The 21,139-nt window shown below is 43.1% G+C and overlaps 1 protein-coding gene across 1 annotated transcript in view; it reads left to right on the top strand.

The window, feature by feature from the left end:
• Nucleotides 1–10,058: 10,058 nt before the first annotated feature.
• Nucleotides 10,059–21,139, top strand: part of RFX4 (regulatory factor X4) — an 84,431-nt gene continuing 73,350 nt past the window's right edge. The window contains exon 1 of the mRNA XM_054016272.1: nt 10,059–10,139. Within this exon, the coding sequence (XP_053872247.1) occupies nt 10,074–10,139 (66 nt within the window). The 5' untranslated portion in view covers nt 10,059–10,073. The remainder of the gene's footprint in view (nt 10,140–21,139) is intronic.

The following is a 21,139-nucleotide window of genomic DNA, read 5'->3' as shown; positions in this document are numbered from 1 at the left end:
ATTGGAAATGACATGGGTGTGCAAAAAAGCTAGATAGTGCCATATTGTAGGGGGACTGGTAGTGACATCTGTACTTGGGTTGCCAAACACTTTCCATTATGAAAGATTCTTGTGATCTGTTCTCTGCAAACTCTCTCACCTCCATTATTTTTGGCAGAACACTTTTAATGTTCAACAGGAGGGATGCCCTCCTCTGGCTACAAAAGTGCCTCTTCTTTGTCTCACAAAGTTCTGTTTAGGTTTTGCTGAGATATAAACTGCTAAAAATGGCCATTTCCCTTATTTCATTCATTTTCCCTCAGGAAAATTTTGGCAGCCTGCTGGAATAATAACACACACGCACACACAAAATTCTAAGGATATGTCTACATTGAAATGCTACAGCTGCAGTGTTGCTATGTGCCACTGTGGTGTAGACATTTATTACAGCAATGGAAGGGTTCTTCAATCGCTATAGTAAGTCCACCTTCCTGAGGGGCGGTAGCTAGCTTGACAGAAGAATTCTTCCATTGACCTAGTGGTGTCTACACTGGGTTTAGGTTGATTTAATGACGTTGAATGGGATGTTGACATTTCTTGCAGCCCTGAATAATGTAGGTCAGTGGTTCTCAAACTTTTCTTTTTGTGGACCACTTGAAAATTGCTGCGGTCTCGGTGGACCACTTAATGATCATTCCAAATGTTGTTTGTACTGTTAGCTAACTATCGTAAAGCGCTTTGGATAAAAGCACTATATAAGAAAACCTTAATAATAATTAACATTTTTTTGTTCTACAAATAAAAGCACACAACTCATATTTTCATATCTGTAGTCTTACTTTTCTACTGCGATGGATGTGCCCTCTCCCCCGCCATGGCAGCCCCCGAGCTGGGGCTGGGAAGGAGGACGGGTGTCTCTCTCCCCGGCAGCCGCAGCCCTGGAGCTGGGGAAAGTCACCTCTTTCTATGGCCGCCGCAGCCCTGCACATCCCAAATTCTCCCCCACCCCCTCTTCTCATCCCACTGCCCCCTCTCACCTACCCCCTATTCTCCCCAAGGCCCACCTCACCTTACATGTGCGTCTTCTCCAGTGTCCAGGCACCTAATTAGTGGAGCCATGCCTGCGCGGCTATACTAATTAGGTGGGTGGCACTTCATTCTTTCGTGTGCTGCCGTCCAGGCGCGCACCTTAGAGGGAACTATCCACGGACCACTTGAATGGAGCTTGCGGACCACTGGTGGCCCATGGATCACAGTTTGAGAACATCTGATGTAGGTTAAGCTAACCTAACTTTGCAGTGTAGGCCAGCCCTGAGGCTGACCTCATGTTGCCCACATCAAAGCTGCAGTAGACAGTGTTCTGGGAATGTCTGGAAGATTCCAGAGCAGCTGTAGTTGGGGGGGGGGGGCGGAAACAGGTTGGGCTCCCCTTCCCTCCCTGGACGTGGCCTGTAGCCCCTCTGGGAGCACCATATGTGGCAGAAACCAGCCGGGTGCCCCCTGAAACCCAGCAGCATGTTTCCTCCCCATCCCCCAGGGACACCTCAAGGGACTGGACCTCCTCAACTTCCAGGACAGAGAGAGAGATTCAGTCAGGGCAGGCTCCCCCGGTGAGAAAGTTGTTACAGTTGCACATAACAGGTTTTGTTTTCACCCTTTTCCTTTTTAAATAAGCCCTGTGAAATTACCTTTTTAAAAACTGTATTTAAATTTGTGCAGCTATCCTGTGCACTGAATGAGGCAGGTGTCCTGTGGAAGAAAGCAGTATGTGGTAATGTAGTTAAAGATTGTATAATATGCCTATGCACAGGGGGACAGAATTAAGGTTGTACAGATGACCATAAATCTGACATTTCTTAACTTTCAAGTGAGAATCTTCCTTTAAATATAACCTAAATCAGTCCCCTTTAAGGAAGTCAACACTCAAGTGTGGGCATCATTAAGTAGAGTAGTGTTTCTCAACGTGTGTCCTGAACCCACCTGGCTTAGCGGAGTAGGACGAAGGGCACAGAGAGATTCTACGGTCTCTGCTTTCATTTAAAAAAAATGTTGGTCTCCAACTATGATGATTGCAAAGAAAACCTTCAAAAGGTGGAGTGAGTGTAACTGAAGGAATGTAGGAGTTTGCAGAGAGTCAGAAACAATAGCTCTAAGATGTGATCTGAGCCATTCATTTAAGTGGGTGCTAACTGGGATGATGATACTTTAAATGGCCTCGTTAATTATTTCACTGCTCATCAAAGCATGTAAGAAAGGAGAGGAAGCAATATTGCCAGTTTTTGTGACAACTGATTTTTATCTCGGGTATCGTGGTATCTGGTGTTTTTCTTTAATTCCCAGCTTCTGGAGTCCAGTGATTATGGGCAGCTCTCCACTTTCACTTTTTAAAAAAAATCCAAATGTCTAGCCCTTGTGGTGCAGAGAGAACCTGGAAAATCTGGCACTTCATGATTCAGAAACCAGGGGACAAATATTTATTGGTTTGTTGTTGGTTTTGTTTTGTTTTGGCCCCTGACTCATGGGTTTTGAACATTAGGAGTTGGCAGTACTAAGGAAGTATTATATTAAGAAGATCTACACCAACATTTCCCAGAATGGGTGTGGGGGAGCTGGGAGGACTAGCCAGGAGAAGTGTGGAAGATGTATAAAATTAAGCTGTGTAGCAACACATGGCAGAGTGGTGGGAGCCAAAGTTCTTGCAAATAGGTTGGCTAACATGGGGTGAACGCAGCCCTCAAGAAGTACCCAACAAGATCAGGAAGTACCAGTAGGTGCCATTCTGGCTCCCACCAGAAAGTGCCGGAAGGGCATTCTGGAGCATTCTGGCATGACTCAATAGTTAGTTAGTACCCATTATGCCTCTGGCATTTAGGGCAGCGACGAAGCTCCTCCACTCCTGTCTGTTTCTGGCAAGTCTTTTAATAGTTCCCCAGCTTTTCATCTCTGCCCCAGGTTTTTCAGCTCGGCTTCCACAGCTCTTTGCCGTTTCAGGCTGCCTCGTTTTTGCCTGCCCTTGAACGTCCATCTTATTGCTACTCTGGTGAAGGAATCCGTTCTCATCCGAAGCACACGGCCAATCCATCTCCAACACCTCGTGGTAATGATGGTGTTCAGATTTGCGAGGCTGCACTGTGTGAATAGGTCTTGGTTTGAGATTGTTCTGGGCCAAAAGATGTGGAGGATTTTTCTGAGGCAGGTTGTATGGAATGAAGACAGTTTGGACATGTCATACTTTGTCATTCCCCCTCATTCTGCACTATAAAGTAGTATTGAAAGTATGCAGTTCTGATAAATCTTGAGTTTGGTTTTGGTGTTGTATTTTGATGATTTCCAGAGACTATATTTAACGATCCTCAGAGTCTGTGCCAGGGGAAGGGGGCTTTTTGCTCCTGGCAGGTTCAACCATGCTGGATTGGTCTGTGAAGGAGGGGCCAGACAAAACAGACACCGTGGTCCTCCAGGTTGGGGGTTAGGCACAGGGCTAATAACCCTGTCCTGTAAAAACCAAAATATATTACAGAAACAGCGTGGAGAAATTGACCATTACTGCATGTGATGGCTTTCAAACATGACTCAAGGGCTGGGTTAAATTGTGAATATTCTGTAGTTAATCCTGCATATGGAGGAGATGTGCTGTCTGATCATCTGGTCATGTGCTATTACAAACTAGGAAATGATGAACCTATGTTACATATGACATAACAATAACCCCTATACACAACTCCTCTCTCATTGTCAGGGCCTGCTGCAAGCCAAAATATACATAGTTTTAGCAGCATGTATGTGAACTAGTCTAGGGGGACCATTTTACATATTTCCAGAGTTTAGTCTCTATTTTTGGAAGGCTGTGAAGTCTGACAGATTTCTTTGAATACACGGTTCCTTATCAGCTCACGAATGCCTGAGCAATTCCCACTGAAATGACACACCATTTTTTATTTCTCAATAGATGAGGAAAAAGAAAATAACAGAGCATCCAAACCACACTCTACTCCAGCTACTCTGCAATGGTAAGACTCCTTTTTAAAAAAAACCCTTTGATAATTCCTTATCATTTTCATGCTCTGTCCTCAACTAAAAAGATTGTAGTCCCGAGAAACCTCACAAAGCAATAGTGTTTTCACTGCATGTGGGCATTCGATGCAGTTACACTCTATATGATAATGTGTCTTGCTGGTTGTCCTAATTATGTTTTTTGTACACGGAGCAAGTTCAGATGCAGTTTGCATAGGTCTTCTGGGCAGATGTATTTGCCACCTAAGCAATGAGGGTTTTGGTTTGGTTTGTTTAATTTTAAAACGATAAAGAAAAATAAATGCCAAGGGTTTTTCAGTCTTCAAGACCCCGATTCAGCAAAGCACTCAACCAGGTGCTTATGTCCATCCCTGTTAGATGTAGGGTTGCCAGGTGTCCGGTAGGGAACGCCGGGTTGAAAACAGACCCTGGTGGCTCCGGTTAGCACCACTAACCGGGCCATTAAAAGTCCAGTTGGTGCGGGGCTGGCAGGTTCCCTACCTGGCTCTACGCAGCTCCCCGGAAGCGGCGATATGTCCCTCAGCTACTAGGTGGAGAGACGGCCATGGGGACTCCATGCACTGCCCCTGCCCTACCCTGAGCACTGGCTCCACAGCTCCCATTGGCTGGGAACCATGGCTAATGGGAGCTGTGGGGGGCGGCACCTGCGGGTGGAGGCAGTGCACAAAGCTGCCTGCCCGCGCTCCACCTAGGAGCCGAAGAACATGTCGCTGCTTGCAGGGAGCCATCCAAGGTGAGCGCTGCTCGGAACCCACACCCCAAAACCCCTCCCACACCCCAATGCCCTGCCCCAGCCCTGAGCCCCCTCCCGCACTCAAACTTCCTCCTGTGCCCAAACCCCCTGCCTCAGCTCGGAACCCCCTCCCGCATTCCGAATCCCATGGCCCCAGCCTGGAAACCCCTCCTGTACCCCAAACCTCTCATCCCCAGCCCCACCCCAGAGCCTGCACCCTGTGCCCCAGCCCAGATCTCCCTCCTGCACCCTGAACCCCTTATTTCTGGCCTCACCCTGGAGCCTGCAACCCCAGCGCAGAGTCCATACCCCCCTGCCACACCCCAAACCCCTCGTCCCCAGCCTGGAGCCTCCTCCTGCACCCTGAACCCCTCAGCCCCAGCTCACCCCAGAGCTTGCATCCCCAGCCAACACCCTCACCCCCTCCCACACCCCAACCCCTTGCCCCAGCCCAGTGAAAATGAGCAAGTGAGTGAGGGTGAGGGAGAGTGAGTGACAGAGGGATGGGAGGATGGAGTGAATGGGGGTGGAGCCTTGGAGAAGGGGCGGGGCCTCAGGGCAGCGGGTGGGGCAATGGTGTTGGGTTTTATGCAATTAGAAAGCTAGTTAGATGAGGTCCAAATGCTTTATAAGGTAGAGGAGGAAAAAGAACAGCTGGAGTTTGTGTGATTCACCTCACATGTCATAATCCCACCAGGGAGAAGAAAGACAGGAAGGAGTGAGAGGAGAAATTAGGTGGGGGATGGGGCAAAGAGGGGCAAGGTTGAAAGTAGATGAGAATGCATTAGAGCATTATTGTATCTCGTACTGTGAATAAGTGAGGGATGTTCCACCTTTTCACACTTATTTACTGCAGCATTTTCATTTGTGTTATGATGACACAATCTTCGGAGTTCTATTTCCATAGCGTGTGTCTTCTACTTTGGTTATCTTTTTATTTTTGTTAGTTTGTGCCCTCAACTCTCTCTGAAATAAACAAAGTATCTTACAGGAAGTGCTCTGCATCTGGTAGGATTGGGCTCTAGGATTGGATCAATGTTCCTAGACTTGTTTTAATTCAGATAACTTGAGGGGCTATTGTTATCTTCACTCTACTTCAGCTATCAGTACTTTTCAGTATGTCAGGTGACAAATGGATTACTGCCCTGCAATACCTCACTTAGCAAAACGTTGGAATATTTACCGTGCTGTGTCAGCCTCTTGAGACCCATGTCTTTAAAGGGACATCAAGCAAAGGAGCCAGTTTTCAAACATGAGTACCCGATTTTGCACTTGGACCCTTAGATTGCCACTCAAGCACTCAAATACCCATTTTAGGTTTCTGATTTATCCATCCCAGTATGAAAATTGGGTTGGTGGTCTACCTCCAACATGCTTCACTGTAGACCTGAACGAATACATTGCAAAGAATAATCTATCCAATGAATTTGCCTCTTTTCCTGCATGTGGAATATTCATGAGCAGATTGCTGTTTCCTCACATTTGTTGTTTAAAGTTTATTCAATGCCATTTTTCATTTTATTTGACTATAGATCGATCTAGAGCAACTTACTGTGAGTATTCAGTGTTCCGCCTGGAGGAACCCATCAACAATTCTGATGCAAATACTCACTCAGACTTGCAAATTTAAATTGATGTATAATTTGACTCTGAAAATCACTTTCTGCAAGTATCTATGCCAAAGAAATTCAATCTTTCAGATGTCTGTGATCAGTGAATGAAAAGGGTGAGTGAGTATGGCCAAACAGAATTCATTAAAAAGTGAAGAGTGAATATTCATAGGCGTACTGTTATTATGCATTATTCACCCAGTCTACTTTACCTCAGTACAAGGTAAACAATACAATGTCGGCCACTCTATCTAAAATAAAATAGCCAACAGCGCTTAGCAGCCATAAATTCAGGACATTGTTTATTTTGTGGTAGTGCCAGTTAGAAGTCTTCCCCCCTCCCCCCAAAGGAGCAAATAACACAGTAGCCAAGAAGTGAGACTGAATTGCAACACATGCCAGTGATACTGCTCTCAAAAGAAAACATGCAAATACTATAAACAATATTCAGCCAAACACTTTCAAGCTTCCTCATTCATAAAGATTAGTAAATCCCTAAACCCCTGGGATATTGAATTCTGCTGGAATGCAGTCTGCACAATAATGCCCATTCAGAAACATTTGCCAGAGAATCCTAGAATTTAGAAATGTGAAAGGCTTGTTGCATCTTCCTGCTTACCTACACATTACGTTATGTTCTCCCATGTTTATCTAGTGCAGGCATTTTCCCTTTTGATTTTTTGTAGAGCATTTAATTCCCTCTATTGAATATTCCACTCAAAAAATATGTGAGGAGACTGAAATTGACACAGCAACTTTCTTCTGTGTTTTTAAAATATAATTTTTTCTGGTGTCAAATTAAACAATTCAGTTAGCTAATTGATTAATGCCTCAGAGCTTCACAGTTTAGCAGCTGTGCCACACAACAGTAGTTTGGCGTTTCTTGCTTTTGTTTATATTAGTGTTATCTCTTTGAATGTTGTTGGTCTCACCAGGAGAAGCTGTGCTACTGGATAGATTATACAAGCAGACACTCAAATATCTTGGCCAGTGTGCTGTAAAGTGCTAAGCTTTCATGGTGTGAAGATGTCGTTTTGCACTGTTCTAAAAAGCCTAACATGTTAGCATCAGATTAACCATCATATTGCAGTAGCACCTAGGAGCCCTAGTCATGAACTAGGACCGCATTGTACTAGGTGCTATACAAACACAGGACAAGACATACCTAGTAGTTTAGTTTTATGTGTTTGTTTGACAGCTCTGCCTGCAATTGCCTTGGACTCTGCCTTTGCATGATTGTAAAAGAGAGAAGGCCAAATTCAGTTGGAGACTGCCTAGTGCAGTGTTTCTCAAACTGGGGTCGCCGCTTGTGTAGGGAAAGCCCCTGGCGGGCCGGGCCGGTTTGTTTACCTGCCCCGTCCGCAGGTCCGGCCGATCACGGCTCCCACTGGCCGCGGTTTGCCGCTGCAGGCCAATGGGAGCTGTTGGAAGCGGTGGCCAGTACGTCCCTCGGCCCGCACCGCTTCCGGTAGCTCCCATTGGCCCGGAGCAGCGAACTGCAGCCAGTGGGAGCCGCGATCTGCCGGACCTGCGGACAGGGCAGGTAAACAAACCGGCCTGGCCCGCCAGGGGCTTTCCCTACACAAGCAGCGACCCCAGTTTGAGAAACACTGGCCTAGTGTGTAAGCATGTGCAACTACCATGAAAGTCTGGGCCAAATTCAGCAGTGACATAAATGGTGATATAAATTACTCATCGGGCATAAGTGGCAAAATAATGTAAAAAGGACTAAGAAAGGGGGAAAGAGAGGATTATGAGAAATAGGCCTTCCTTGGCATAGTAATTCCATCAATAAATATAGGAATTAATTGTAGTTACATTGCAACAGCTTGGCATATTCTGTTGCTTCTCATTTCAAAATAAAAGTCTGTATGATCAGCACTTACAAACATTACTCAGATGCAGAATAATCCCTTTTAATCTAGCAGTGTATAAGCACAAAGTGGGACAGTAATAAGGGCAGATAAAATTGTCTTTCCTATAGAAACATTAGGGTTTTTATTGCAATACCACGAGTGGTACAAAAGCTTTCATACTGAACTACTGGATTGCTTTATTAGGGGACACATATATTTCTGATAATGATTTGTTAGGCAGAAGATTGAGTTCATTATCTTTGCACAATACTGTAGGATGAAGCTGAATTCAAAATATGATAAAGTTGTTAAATAAAAGGCAGGAAAATAAAAGAAGTGGAGCAAAATGGGGTTTTTGATCATTTAAAAAAAAAAGTTCAGGTATAATGGAGCATTCTTCAGTGTCAGACTAATGACTCCCTGTGAAAGAGAAGAGAAAAAGAGAAAAATTCATCAGATATGAACAGAAATAATTAACTGCTTTTCTTTCTGTCCTGTCTTGGTCAGGGAAGCTGACATGCCAATTAGCAGCTATAGTATAGAAATGAACTCCTGGGTTTTGAAAAGAGGCCTTGTTAAAGGTCTATGAATTTGGGGAAGGATGCCGTGATGATATTCCTGTAGAAACCTATTCCTAGGAAGAATAGATGTTGCCCTTACAAACCAATTCCATTCATCCAGCCAGATATCTTATTAAAATAGTTTGCAGTCACAAATGGTCACAATAACTGCCAAAGGCAGCAAAACAGAGAAACTCAGGTTATTTGGAGATCTGAACTTTTACAGGTAACTACTTAAAGGGCCATGTTTGCTTTAAAATCCAGGTTTCCTGAGCAAATATTGATTCCAGCAATATAATTAACAAAAAAAGGAGTGTACCCTTTCTGACCCTCCTTCAGCAAGATACTATAAACATGTGAGTAGGAGCATTGAAGTCAGTGGGAGTACTCATGGGTTTCAAATTGGGCATGTGCTTAAGTGCCTGCCTGAACTGGGGCCTCTATTCTTTGGGAAAGATCAGCCTCCAGAAAATAACTTTCAAAGCAACATGGTCTCACATCAACAGATTTATAATTATTGAGTTATATGGAGAGTCTCCTTTTTTAATGGCAAAGTGCGTGTGTGTAATATTAAATACATTGTGGGGAATTATTATTTTCTATGAGGGAGAATAGGACAATATCTTAATGTTGCATTCAGCACTTGGTAGATTCTTCTTATCCTGTGTTGTACATCAGCATCTGTTAGAAACCATTGTACAAAATATTATCTGTGGAGATCCTTCCATTGATGCAAATATTTTATTTTAGCCACTCCTGTTTACTTTATGTAAATCAGATAGAAGTGAAAGTATTTAAAATATTTCAGGATGTTGATGGTGATTCTGGCTTGGACTCATCATCTAGGGTGCATCAGAATGTTGCCACTTAGTGATTTCTTTATTCTGTCATTGTGTATTCATTCATTTAACCCATATGATTTAAAGTTATGATATAATAGTGTTTATTATTAAAATAGCATCTAGGAATTTCAATCAAGGATCAGGGCCCCGGTGTGCTAGGTACTGTACAGACAAGTAACAAAGAAGCCCCTGAGAGCTCACAATCTACATATCAGATAGAATGCAACAGGTAGATGATACAGACAAATGGGGTGGAGGTGAATTGGAAAGATGAGGTAACAATAAAACAGAGGTTAACTGAAAAGTGAAAGTCACTTAAACGTGCAGGTTTGCACACTATTTATAATTCAGGGCAGCCAACATATTTGCAGTTTTCTTTGTTTGGTATTTGCTTTTTAAGGCTGGAGGAGAACTATGAGATTGCAGAAGGCGTTTGCATTCCTCGAAGTGCTCTCTACATGCACTATTTGGACTTCTGTGAGAAAAACGACACGCAGCCTGTTAACGCTGCCAGCTTTGGGAAGGTGAGTCTAAACTTCAATGGCAAGCCTTGCTCCCTAACCTTGCTCTGGTGAGATTTTGATATTTAAAATGATAAAGGCTCTAGCCTCAGGAAAACTGTCACTTCAAGTCAGAGGTGGTGATGCATCAAAGGAATACGGTACGTATTAAAACTCCAAGAAAAATGTGAAGTATTTTAAACACTCGGAAGGTCAGGATCGCTTTTCATCATGGTTAAAGTGAAAATGCATTTTAAAAAATTGATGGTTTTTATGACCTGCCTGTTCATGGCAGCCATTTTGCTTCAAAATGACATTTATGATATTGGCAACATGGAAGCCAAATACAAGAGAGTGTAAATAATTCTGTTATTCCTTAATATTGCTTTAACAGTAATAACAATATTTTTAAGTGTTAAACAGCAACAATTCAGGTCATAAAAACTCTTAGTGTGGACAGAAGTGCACATTAATTCTGCAGAAATATTGGAATGCCCATTGACTTCAGTAATGATACTCCTGATTTAAACTAACATGAGTGAGAGGAGAACCAGGCCCATTATATGTCTTGTGTTGGCCTTCCGTGAGTGGTGAATTTCACCCACAGTACAGATGTGATCAATAAATCTTAGTTGTGTATTTCAGTACTGAGTTTCAGTGTATTTTTAGGAGCTTCCAGTAACCTGGAACATTACCAGATGTTCTTACTTTTTGAATTTGCAGATAGGTGGGTGTCTTAAGTGCAAAATGGGATTATGTCAATTTTTACTTCAAAGTAAGTGAACCACTAGATCATCTAATGTGACCTCCTCTATAATACAGGCTGCCAGTAAATATTACACTACCTCTGAGTTATTCAAGAGAACACCCTGGACCTTTAAATCTTGTATTTTGCGATACAACATGCTGAAATTTGCCAACCATTTTTGAAAAGTTTGCAAGCATCACTCTGAAGCTAATTTCAGTGGAAGCTAGTCTCATTTACTGTTTACAACATTAATTGTACAGTAGTGCTATATATTTACAGAATCAAAAATGTTGCTCATATTATTTCATAACACAGAAGCCAAAAGAGGAGAAAACATTTAATAGGATGTTTTTTCGTTTGTATTTCATGTTTATTTAAGTAGTTTAGTGAGGCAAGTAAAATCCATTGTGTGGCAACATTTTGGTGAATTAATTGCTATAAAGCCCTAATCAGTTAGGTTGATTTTGTGTTCAAGTTCTGTTTAGATATAGTAAAGGGAAAAATTATTTTTATTCAAACTTCTGTTCAGCCTATTTGCTATATCACTGCTACTAAGTGGTTAATATTGTTCCAATGACTAATTTAGAAACAATGGAAATTAGTAACTAATTTTCTACAGATTGACAAATTTGGCACACAGGTAAAATTTTTATTATACCTTTGTTACCTTTACAAAAATTCTGTAAATGATACAAAGGCTGTCAAATTTTAAATTGTTTCACCAGGAAACAAACATGGTTTGCTTGTCTGAAACATCAGGCCACCCTCGTGACTTCTCAAAGTGCCCTGGTCTTTCCTGTCATGTCTACATTAGGTGAAGAGGCATTTAAACCCTTTCCCTTCCCCGGAGCATTAGTTGGAGTATCTTGAACTTGCAAAGCAGTTCAAGCTGTCCCAAATGTAGATTTTTACCAGCTGGTTGCAACACCTGACGTAGAGTCAGGGATTTAGCTCAGCTCTAGCTGAGCCAGTGGTTTTTCTCCATTGTAGACAGGAGCCCACACAAATGAGCCTTCTCACTGCATCCTATCATGCAGTGTTTCATGGGTGCAAATTACCCCCCACACCATGTTCCCAGCAACAGGGATATGTACATCAGGAATCTGAGTGCACTGGTACAGCTATGGTGGTGAGGCAGTAGGCTATCTGTAGTAATCTGAATGTAGCAAAATGGCTCTGTCAAACCCACTGTTGATGTGCAGAGATACTAAACCATTACAAGGACCAGTGAAGCCAACAGTCACTCCATGCAATCAATGACTCTGCCGTCAATTTCTCCCTTCGTGTAGACACACCCCTAGAGCTCTAACGAATTGTGCTGCTGTGGCGTGGCAGATGGAAACGCAGTAACTTTTAAAGTGCGTGCGCCATAAGTGCTTTGGAAGTGGGGCTGTCCTTCCAGGCACAAATGAGTAGGTGCCAATTGAGGGTTTCCATATTTAGCTGGCTGAACAGAAACCCAGACACATTTGCCCTTATTGCGACTCAGCAGTGCACTGCAGCTGTCCTCTACTCCAGAGAAAGAGGCTAGTTATTCTGTGAAATCTGTTAGTGAAGTTATGGACAGTTCGCCTTTGAGTGAATCTCACTGAATTTATGATTCATCTATGAACTTTGAACTTTGTGGGCAATGTTAAACATAAGGGCCCCTGCATTTTTATTGATTTATTTTATTTTTCAATAGATTGTTTTAAAGCACAGAGCTCTCTGTCCTGAGCTAAAAATTACCCATGTGCAATGAGTAAAACCCTAGCACACTACCTCTGAGTCAGCTGTTTCTTCTCAATTAATATGCCAGCACTGATACCACCGGTACTTGTAAGGTTTCATTTATAAATACCATTTTGTGAGATCTCTGACTTGGCTATGAATGTTTGGTCTAGACCAAGACTTGGGGTTCAAGGTTTCAGCTCAGGAGTGCCTTTAAAACCTCCTTTAAATGGCATTCACGTACAATGGAAGCAAAAATAAAGGGAGTTCAAAAGAAAGCAAGAGAAGTGAAAAGAGATGGAGGAACAGAATTAGTGTAAGAGGGATGATTAACAGAATCCTCAGTGGCACTTAAGGGGTAGCCATACTAGGAAAAAGGGTTTGCTAACAAGTAGTAACAAGTAAACCCCTTTTTTATTCCTAGCAAAGACAAGGCCTTGGGCATGCTTGGCATTTTTACCCATATAACTTATCTAAGCAATAATTAAAGAAGGCCAGACCTTGACTGAGGCTGAAATTAGGGAAGTCAATGGCAAAATTCTCAATGACATCAATGGAACCAGGCTTTCACCCTAAGGAGGGAGCAGTATTAGTTAGATTGGTACTTGCAGCCAGTGGGAAGGGACAGGGAAGCATTTAACTAGGACCAATGGGGTACAAGTAAGAAAAAGGAATTTGGGCTGCATATTAGGAAAAGTTTTTTCTGACTGAGAATGTTCAGCTTGTGAAATACTCCTCAGGCAGAAATACAGGAAACCCCATTATTTGGGTCATTAACAAAAAAAAAAGGTAGAAGACTCAGTGAATCAAACATTTAATTTAAAAAAATCTTCCCAACTGTTCCATCCATTCCCAAATCTGTCAGTAATCTCAGGTGAGCATTGATTCATACTGGAGGTTTAGAACCACTGCTATAAAGTTACCAATAACTAAAGCCTTGTCCCCTTTCATTCCCCTTTTCTTCCCCAGTGTCCTCTCACATAGCCGCTTCCTTCCTCTGTTTCTTTCATGACCCCATATGCTCCTCACTCTCTTAATCCCTCCTCCTGAAGATGTAATCTCTCCCCCCACCCTCCAACTCTCTGTTTTAATACTTGTCTCAGAGATCCTGAATGTCTGCAAAGGGGAACTCTGCAGTGTCTCGTGATGGGTTTATGCTCCCTCCCAGTGTTCTTCATGCAACTCCATTGTGCAGCCTGGAGGTTCTATACCTCCTTCCATTGTTTCGTTATTTTGATGTGATGCTGCTGCGTCTTTGGCCAGCTGCAGCAAATAAATATTTTAAAAGGGAAAAAGAAAGAACTAGGCATCCAGAAGAATGCGAAAAATTACAGGCTGATTCTCATTCATACTAAGGCCACTGTATACCACCCTTGGCAGTGTAAAGGGTACACTGCCAAAGTGGTATAACGTGGCCTGGATGCAAATGAGAATTAAGCCCCATGTTTTTAAATGTAAAGGGGGAGTAGAGTAATGTCACTGACATTCTATACTGGCACAAGCCTCTGAGTAGCTGCAGTTTCTACTGGCATAAAAGTCCTTGTGCTGATCTAGTTTATTTCATTTGGGGAACTGTATAAACTATACTAGCAAAAGCACTTTTATTGGTGTAAGCTGCATGTACTCTAGGAGGGTTTGCCAATATAGCTTTACCAGCAAACCCCTTCTAATGTAGACAAGGCTTTAGTGTAAACAAGAAACAGGCCTTCTATATTTTTAAGATTTTTTTCATTCTTATAACTAGAAAAAGTTTCAGAATCAAACTTTGCTAGATGATCAATCCACAGTATAGTCAGAGTTCAAAGCCAGAAGGAACCACTAGATCATCTAATGTGACCTCCTCTATAATACAGGCTGCCAGTAACTATTATCTCAGTTTTACAGATGGGGAAACTAAGGTACAGAAATGTACCTAAGGTCACACGACAGTTCAGCAGCAGAGCCAGGGACAGAACATGGGTCTCCTGCAGTGCTTAATTGGTAATGAAAGAGGTGCTGGGGCTCAAGCAATTAAGTTTAGTTTCATAAGTGACACAGCAAGCCTAGAGGTGCCGGTGCTCAGTCCTGGCAAGTCCTGGCACAAATTAAGCACTAGTCTCCTAATTCCTATGCTAGCACCTTGTCTAGTGGACCATACTGATCCTTAAATTTAAACACTTTTCCCCCCCCCAATTCTTTTTTTTTTCTTCTTCTTCCCAGTATTGGCTGGAAACAATATCTAATAAAAATGTATCTTATGTGATGTGACAATTGTCCATGCCATAGACTTCAGGCCCAATACTAACGAGGGCAGTCACACACAGTACATACGTGTTTAGCAAAATATAAAAATACATCTGTGCCTTCTCACCAGTAACGTTTCCTTAGAGTCCTGAGAGCCAATTGGCTTAGGACTCAAAGATGAGGGAAATGCAAATGAATTAGTTTAATCAATCAGAGGAGAGAACTGAAGATGAGTTTGCCCTTGTTAAATGGTGACTGTACAGGATAAGCCCTGTGTACTAATCAGGAGTGTGCATTGTAAATATCCTCCTGACAAGCTTGTTCTCATGTGCAACCGTTTTCAGCTGTTCACATTTCAGTGGTTTTAAAGTGCAAAGGCAAAGACAGCCAGGAAGTACTTCCTGAAGAAGCCAGAGCAACAGACCCCTGCAGCCGCCTGATTGGTCCACACCAACTGTTTAATCCAGGAAGTTGGCCCAGGGAGCTGTCTGAGCAACAATGCAGATTCTGGCTTGTTATGGCTACAAACCTTGTTTTTCGCTCTGCCTTGATCCTGACTCCTGCCTTTGACCCTAGGCTGGCTTGACCTTAATACCCGTCTCCTGACTCTGCTTGGTAACTACTTCTGAGTCCTGCATTCAACCCTGGCCCAACAGACATTACTGGTCCAGTTGCCTACACCCTGACCATTACAGACAGCTACAACTCAACTGAAAGATTGGGCTAAAGTGTTCAATGGTTCTTTAATCTTGAAAAAACAACGATCTGTTTGATTGTGCTGTGACGGGTTCCTTGGGCGTGCCATCTGGAACTGGGGTACCACTGAGCCCCCAATCCACCAGCCTGGGCTCCCTCTCACACTGTACTGTCTTACAAGCTGCAAAGCCCTCCAGCCTGCACTTTCACAAGCATTCACATCCAGCTGCAGTTACATGCAGGCTGTCTAACCACCAGCTTCCCAGCCTGGAACCTCAGTGCAGTTCCATCCTGCCTGGTCAAATCTTGCCGGTATATGGGTTTAATTCCCGGTCCGCCTATCCCTGAATGTAAACAGAACAATGCACGCTTGTGGTAACCAAGCAGAGATTTTCCCCAAGCACTCCAGTCAGAGCTCACTGGTTTAGATTAAAGCAAAAACAAGTTCAACAACTAAAAAAAAGATAGATTTTAAGTGATTATAAGGGATAGCAAATAGATCAAAGCAGATTATCTAGCAAATGAAAATGCAAACTAAACTTAATATACTACATAGATTATATATGAATTAGTTGATTCTCACCCTGAGAAATGATACAAGCAGGCTGCAGAGTCTTAAGGGACAAGCTGCACTTGCTTTACAGCTTGGAATCCCCAGGTGTTTCATACACAGGCTAGAAATCCCTTTACCCTGGCTCCAGCACTTCCCCCAGTTCAGTCTTTGTTCCTCAGGTGTTTCCAAGAGTCTTATTGTGTGTGGAATGAAGAGCCTCTGATGATGTCACTCCCTGCCTTAGATAGCTTTAGCATAAGAAAGGAACAATTTGTTTCAAAACTTGGTTCTCAGAGCAGTTTGTGGAAACATACTGACAGCCCAAGATGGAGTCCAGCCTCTTGTGGCCTGGTCACACATTTGTAGAGTCATAGCAGCCATCACTCACAGGCTGTCTGTAGCATTCTCAGGAAGGCTCACAAGGTGGGAGATAAGCCTCTCCTAAGGCCTATTGGTCTTTCTAATAGCCCGTTGCCCTGAATAGGCCCTTCCCCACCTATTATCTAGACTAAAAGCATCTTGTCTAGTGGGTGTTACCCAGGTGTAACTACATTTGAAGTACAGATACATAGTCAATATTCAAAACTTCAGATACAAAAATGATGCCTGTATACAATTAGGATAATCATATTCAGCAAATCATAACCTTTTCAATGGCACCTCACATGACTTATCTTGTACAAAATGCATCATAATTATGCGATAATCCTATCATCATAATATCACTGTGAAGAATATGGGGTGCAGTGTCACATGTGAATTAGGCTGAATTCCATCGGGCTGGATGAACTCTTGCAGTGGAAGATTTTGTACGTAGCTGGATTCAAGCAAGGGCTTCACAAACTTCCCTAAAGGGCCCAAGCCAGTAGGACTGTTTACAGGGTAAGATCCTACTCAACAGATAGTTGTCAGAACAGGGGCCAGTGATTAAAATGGGTGCAAAGAGCCTGCCTTAATTTGCTCGATAGTATCAACTGGGACATAGCAATCCTCAATGTCACAATCTAGATTTAGGGTTGGATTATGACCTCATTCCTCCATTGGAATTACACAGCTTTGGGAGCAGGGGTAAAGTACCCTCCCAATGCTCCCGCCCTCCCCCATCCCTCGCAAATAAGTGGGCATGGTGGAGTGAGCAGTAGGCACAGGTCATGCCTCCTCCCCCACTATGCACGGGCCAGCAGAACTGGATGGATGCAGGGGGAGGGGAGTATTATTTTACAATGGGCTGATTTATCATGCTTCTTCCCACCAGTGGAAAAGGGGTGCTCTGGAGGAATTGCATCTCAGTGGTGTGCCTCTGCAGCACAATGCATTCCTTCTGTTCTTCCTGGGGCAGCGCATCTACATGATGCCCTATAATTAGGGGACTGATCCTAGAATATGTATGTGGGTCGGTTTCAGGTGGGATTTTCAAAAGCACTTGGCATTGGAGTGGTTGGTAAAACTTAAATGGGAGCAGAGTTAGGTCAAAGCAGCGCACTTGTGAGAACCTCACCTTTCCTGTATAAGATTGAAGCAGAGGTGAAAGTAAGCCGGTACGCCGTGGTACAGCGTACCGGCAAAAGCCGGTTTGCCGTACTGGGGCGGCCCGGCTTCCCCAGGGAGCAATTTAAAGGGGTTTTTAGCAGGGGCTGGAGCCCCAGGCCCTTTAAATTGCCACCAGAGCTCCACCGCTGGAGCCCTGGGATAGGGCTGCGGTGCTCTGGGGGCTATTTAAAAAGTCTGGGCTCCTGCTGCTTCTACCGCCCTGGCCCTTTAAATAGCCGCGGAAGCACCACTGCTGCTTCCCCACGGCTCCTGCGGCTATTTACAGGGCCAGGGCGGTAGAAGCTGGGGAGCCACAGGCCCTTTAAATAGCCCCCAGAGCCCAGGGGTAGCAGGGGGCTACAGGGGCTATTTAAAGGGCTGGGGCTCCAGCTGTCTCTGCCGTCCCAGTCCTTTAAATAGCTGCTGGAGCCCTGCCACTTCCCCAGGGCTCCCGTGGCTATTTACAGGGCCAGGCGGTAGAAACAGGGGAGCCCTGGTCCCTTTAAATAGCCTCCGGAGCCCTGGGCTGCTGCTGCTACTACCCCAGTGGGGGAGGGCACTTACCTTACAGGGTGGGCTGGGGCTGGCTCTGACTCCCCCAGCCATGCCCCTTACGCCCTAGGCCCCGCCCCTTCCGGGGGCCACAGCTGACCCCAGCGTATCGGTAAGTCACTGGACTTACTTTCACCCCTGGATTGAAGGTACCAGCAGTATTTGTGATTCGTGTTTTAACACTAATGGGAAATACAGATAGCCCAGCTCTGAGAGAGTGAGCTCACCCCTGCAGTGAACAAGAGGAGAATGACCACCCTGGCAGAGTTGTCTTAGACCAGAGCAATAAAAATAATTACCCTAAAACTGGGGAATAGCACACACTGCGTTTTGTATCTCATTTCACACAAGCAAAGAATGTGCTCTGGGTGCAGTATTGGAAGCCCCAGGGAGTGCACAGCTCATCAGTCAATGTTCAATGAATGATGGGCCCTGCTGGGGAAACTGGAGACAGATCTGAATGGCAGGAATTATTAGCAGGGGTAAGAGAATTTCTCTCGCCTTGTTTAGAACTTACTTGATAATCATGAGTTCTGGACTGGAACTCTGAATCTTAGTGGTGGGAGTTCTGTTTTGTTCCAGCAGATTTCAAGTTCTGGGCTGTTAATATATTAGTTTTTGTTATATTCTAAATTTATTTAATTGCCCTTGATAGTGTTAGAAGCATGGCAAGAATAATTTTCAAATAAGAAGTAGAAAGAATTGCAAAGCATAGCACAGGCTTCCATTTAGCTCAAATACACTTGTCAAAATTAAATTTACCTTCAAAAAATAACAGTTTAAATGAAGGGGAATCTTTTTTTGAAAAGGTTTTGCGAAATACAACATTTTAACTGATACACCAAAAAGTTCTAGAGTCTTCACAAGAATGCAAAGATGGCTGGTCTCTCCCATCCTTAGCTGGCAGTATGAAGACAGGCCTAAGCTGTTTTTGAGCCTCATACCAGGGAAGAATTTAGGTGGAATAATTGGGAAGTAGAAAGTTCACAGCTCACTGGTGAATGGGATAAGGGATGATGGCCCCTGGTGCAGGGGTTAAAGGTAGAATAGACAATACAAGTCTCATTTTAAAGATCGAGAGGACCCTGATTGTGTTTTGAGTCTCATACTGCTGAGGCATGTGTGATGCAATAATAGAAATTACAGATGGCATAAATCAGAAGGGCAGAGTGCACCTCGGCAGCATAGTTATATCTTTTGCAGCGATCCCTGGCTGATGGTTACATGGCACGTGCAGAGTACAATATAGATATCTGCACTTTTTGTATATTTTTCTATATAATTGTTTATAAAATATTTGGTAACTTTCACAGCTATGACTTGTTTACTGTTTATTTCAACATCTGAAGAGTTAGCAAAAGTACATTTAACTTGATATTTAAATTAGATTTACTCAGGCAACTATTCTAGGTTTCAAAAGTACCGCTGGATTAAATGCTTCTTAATGTAATGGCTATATCATATCAGAGGGGTAGCCGTGTTAGTCTGTATCCTTAAAGACTAACAGATTTATTTGAGCATAAGCGTTTGAAAGCTTATGCTCAAATAAATCTGTTAGTCTTTAAGGTGCCACCGGACTCCTTGTTTTTTTTGTGGCTATATCATAGATATTGCATGTTACATTGCAACTGTTTAACCTCAAATGTATAAGAATGATTTGAGGGGCGCCCTCCTCCCATTATCTCTGGTGTCCCCTGTAGCCTCAGAGAGGAAAGGTCACCTGTCCCCACCACACACACAGAAAAAAGGGTCCCTCATGTACTTCTCGCTGATAACATGAAAACACAACACAGACGTTCTGTCCACTTTCATAAAACCACATTTCAGGATTAACGTCAAAAGGGTTAAACAAACGCAGATGTTTGGTAATAGTTCAAAAGAGAAGAAAAATATACAGCTCTGATTTTAGGAAGTAATGAATCCTGCCTTATCTAAATCCCAGGCACTCGCTCATAGGAGCATCAGGTATGACTGTTTAATTGTGTGATGGTTTTACAAAATGATGAGGGAGATTTTTAAATAGCTCACAGGAAAATACACAAGATTCCCTCTCATAAGAAAGAAAGACCAGGACTCAGCCAAGGCACATATGAAAGGGACAGAGCTGAAGTTATTAAGCAGGGAATGAAATCACTGGAGCACTGGTTCCTGAGGTGATATTGAGAGCACAGATTATCTTCATGTGAAATTCCTGGGCCCCATCTTCCTAAAAAATCCCAAATGAAACTTCATGTAAAACAAAGTTTAGTGTAAAAATGTGGTTTTAGTCTTAATAAGTGACAATGTAAAAATGACACCTCCTTATTCAGCAGAGCTCTCTATGTTTTCAGATTTATATTTGCTCACTTTAGGGACATATGGGGTGAAATTCTGACCTCACTGAAATCAATGGCAAATTCCCACTCACTCCAGTATAGGTACGATTTCACATGATATCTTTTACCTCTGTTGCTACTGCAGAGCCAACATCGCCATGGGGAAGGCAGCTGGATTCTATTCTTGTTCACACATCACCAACGGAATTATTAAGCAAGTTCAAATTGTAGAGTCAGATCTTGCCCTCATTGGTATCTGTACAGCCGCCCCACAGAATCTTCTTTACTGGTGATGGGACGGAAAGATCCTAACTTAATTTTCAGATCCTAAGTTGAATTTTCAGTTCTGACAGCTAGAAAAAAGCATCTCTTTTTACTTATAAAAAGAGCAAATTTTCCCTGTCAGTCATTGAAAGTCAATAAACATGAAACCCCATATTGCTGTTTTTTAGTCACTTTTCAGAGTGGAAACACACTTTAAAACCAACAGTCACACATGTCTGCTTTTCCCATTGATTTCAATGCACAGTGAGCTTCTCCCCAACCTACTCAGCCTCACTTCCTGCCTCTTGGCAGGGAACTAGCTCCATCCATGGAGTTAGAACAAAATCATCTATAACCATATAAATATAAACATTGAAAATAAGTTATTTTTTAAATAACATTTGTTGTGCTTGAAGTTACACCCCACCCACCC

The sequence above is a fragment of the Malaclemys terrapin genome, chromosome 1 (assembly GCF_027887155.1).
Source record: "Malaclemys terrapin pileata isolate rMalTer1 chromosome 1, rMalTer1.hap1, whole genome shotgun sequence".
Classification (NCBI taxonomy): Eukaryota; Metazoa; Chordata; order Testudines; family Emydidae; genus Malaclemys; species Malaclemys terrapin.
The sequence above is the reverse complement of the archived record's forward strand: the minus strand, read 5'-3'. Positions and strand labels throughout refer to the sequence as shown.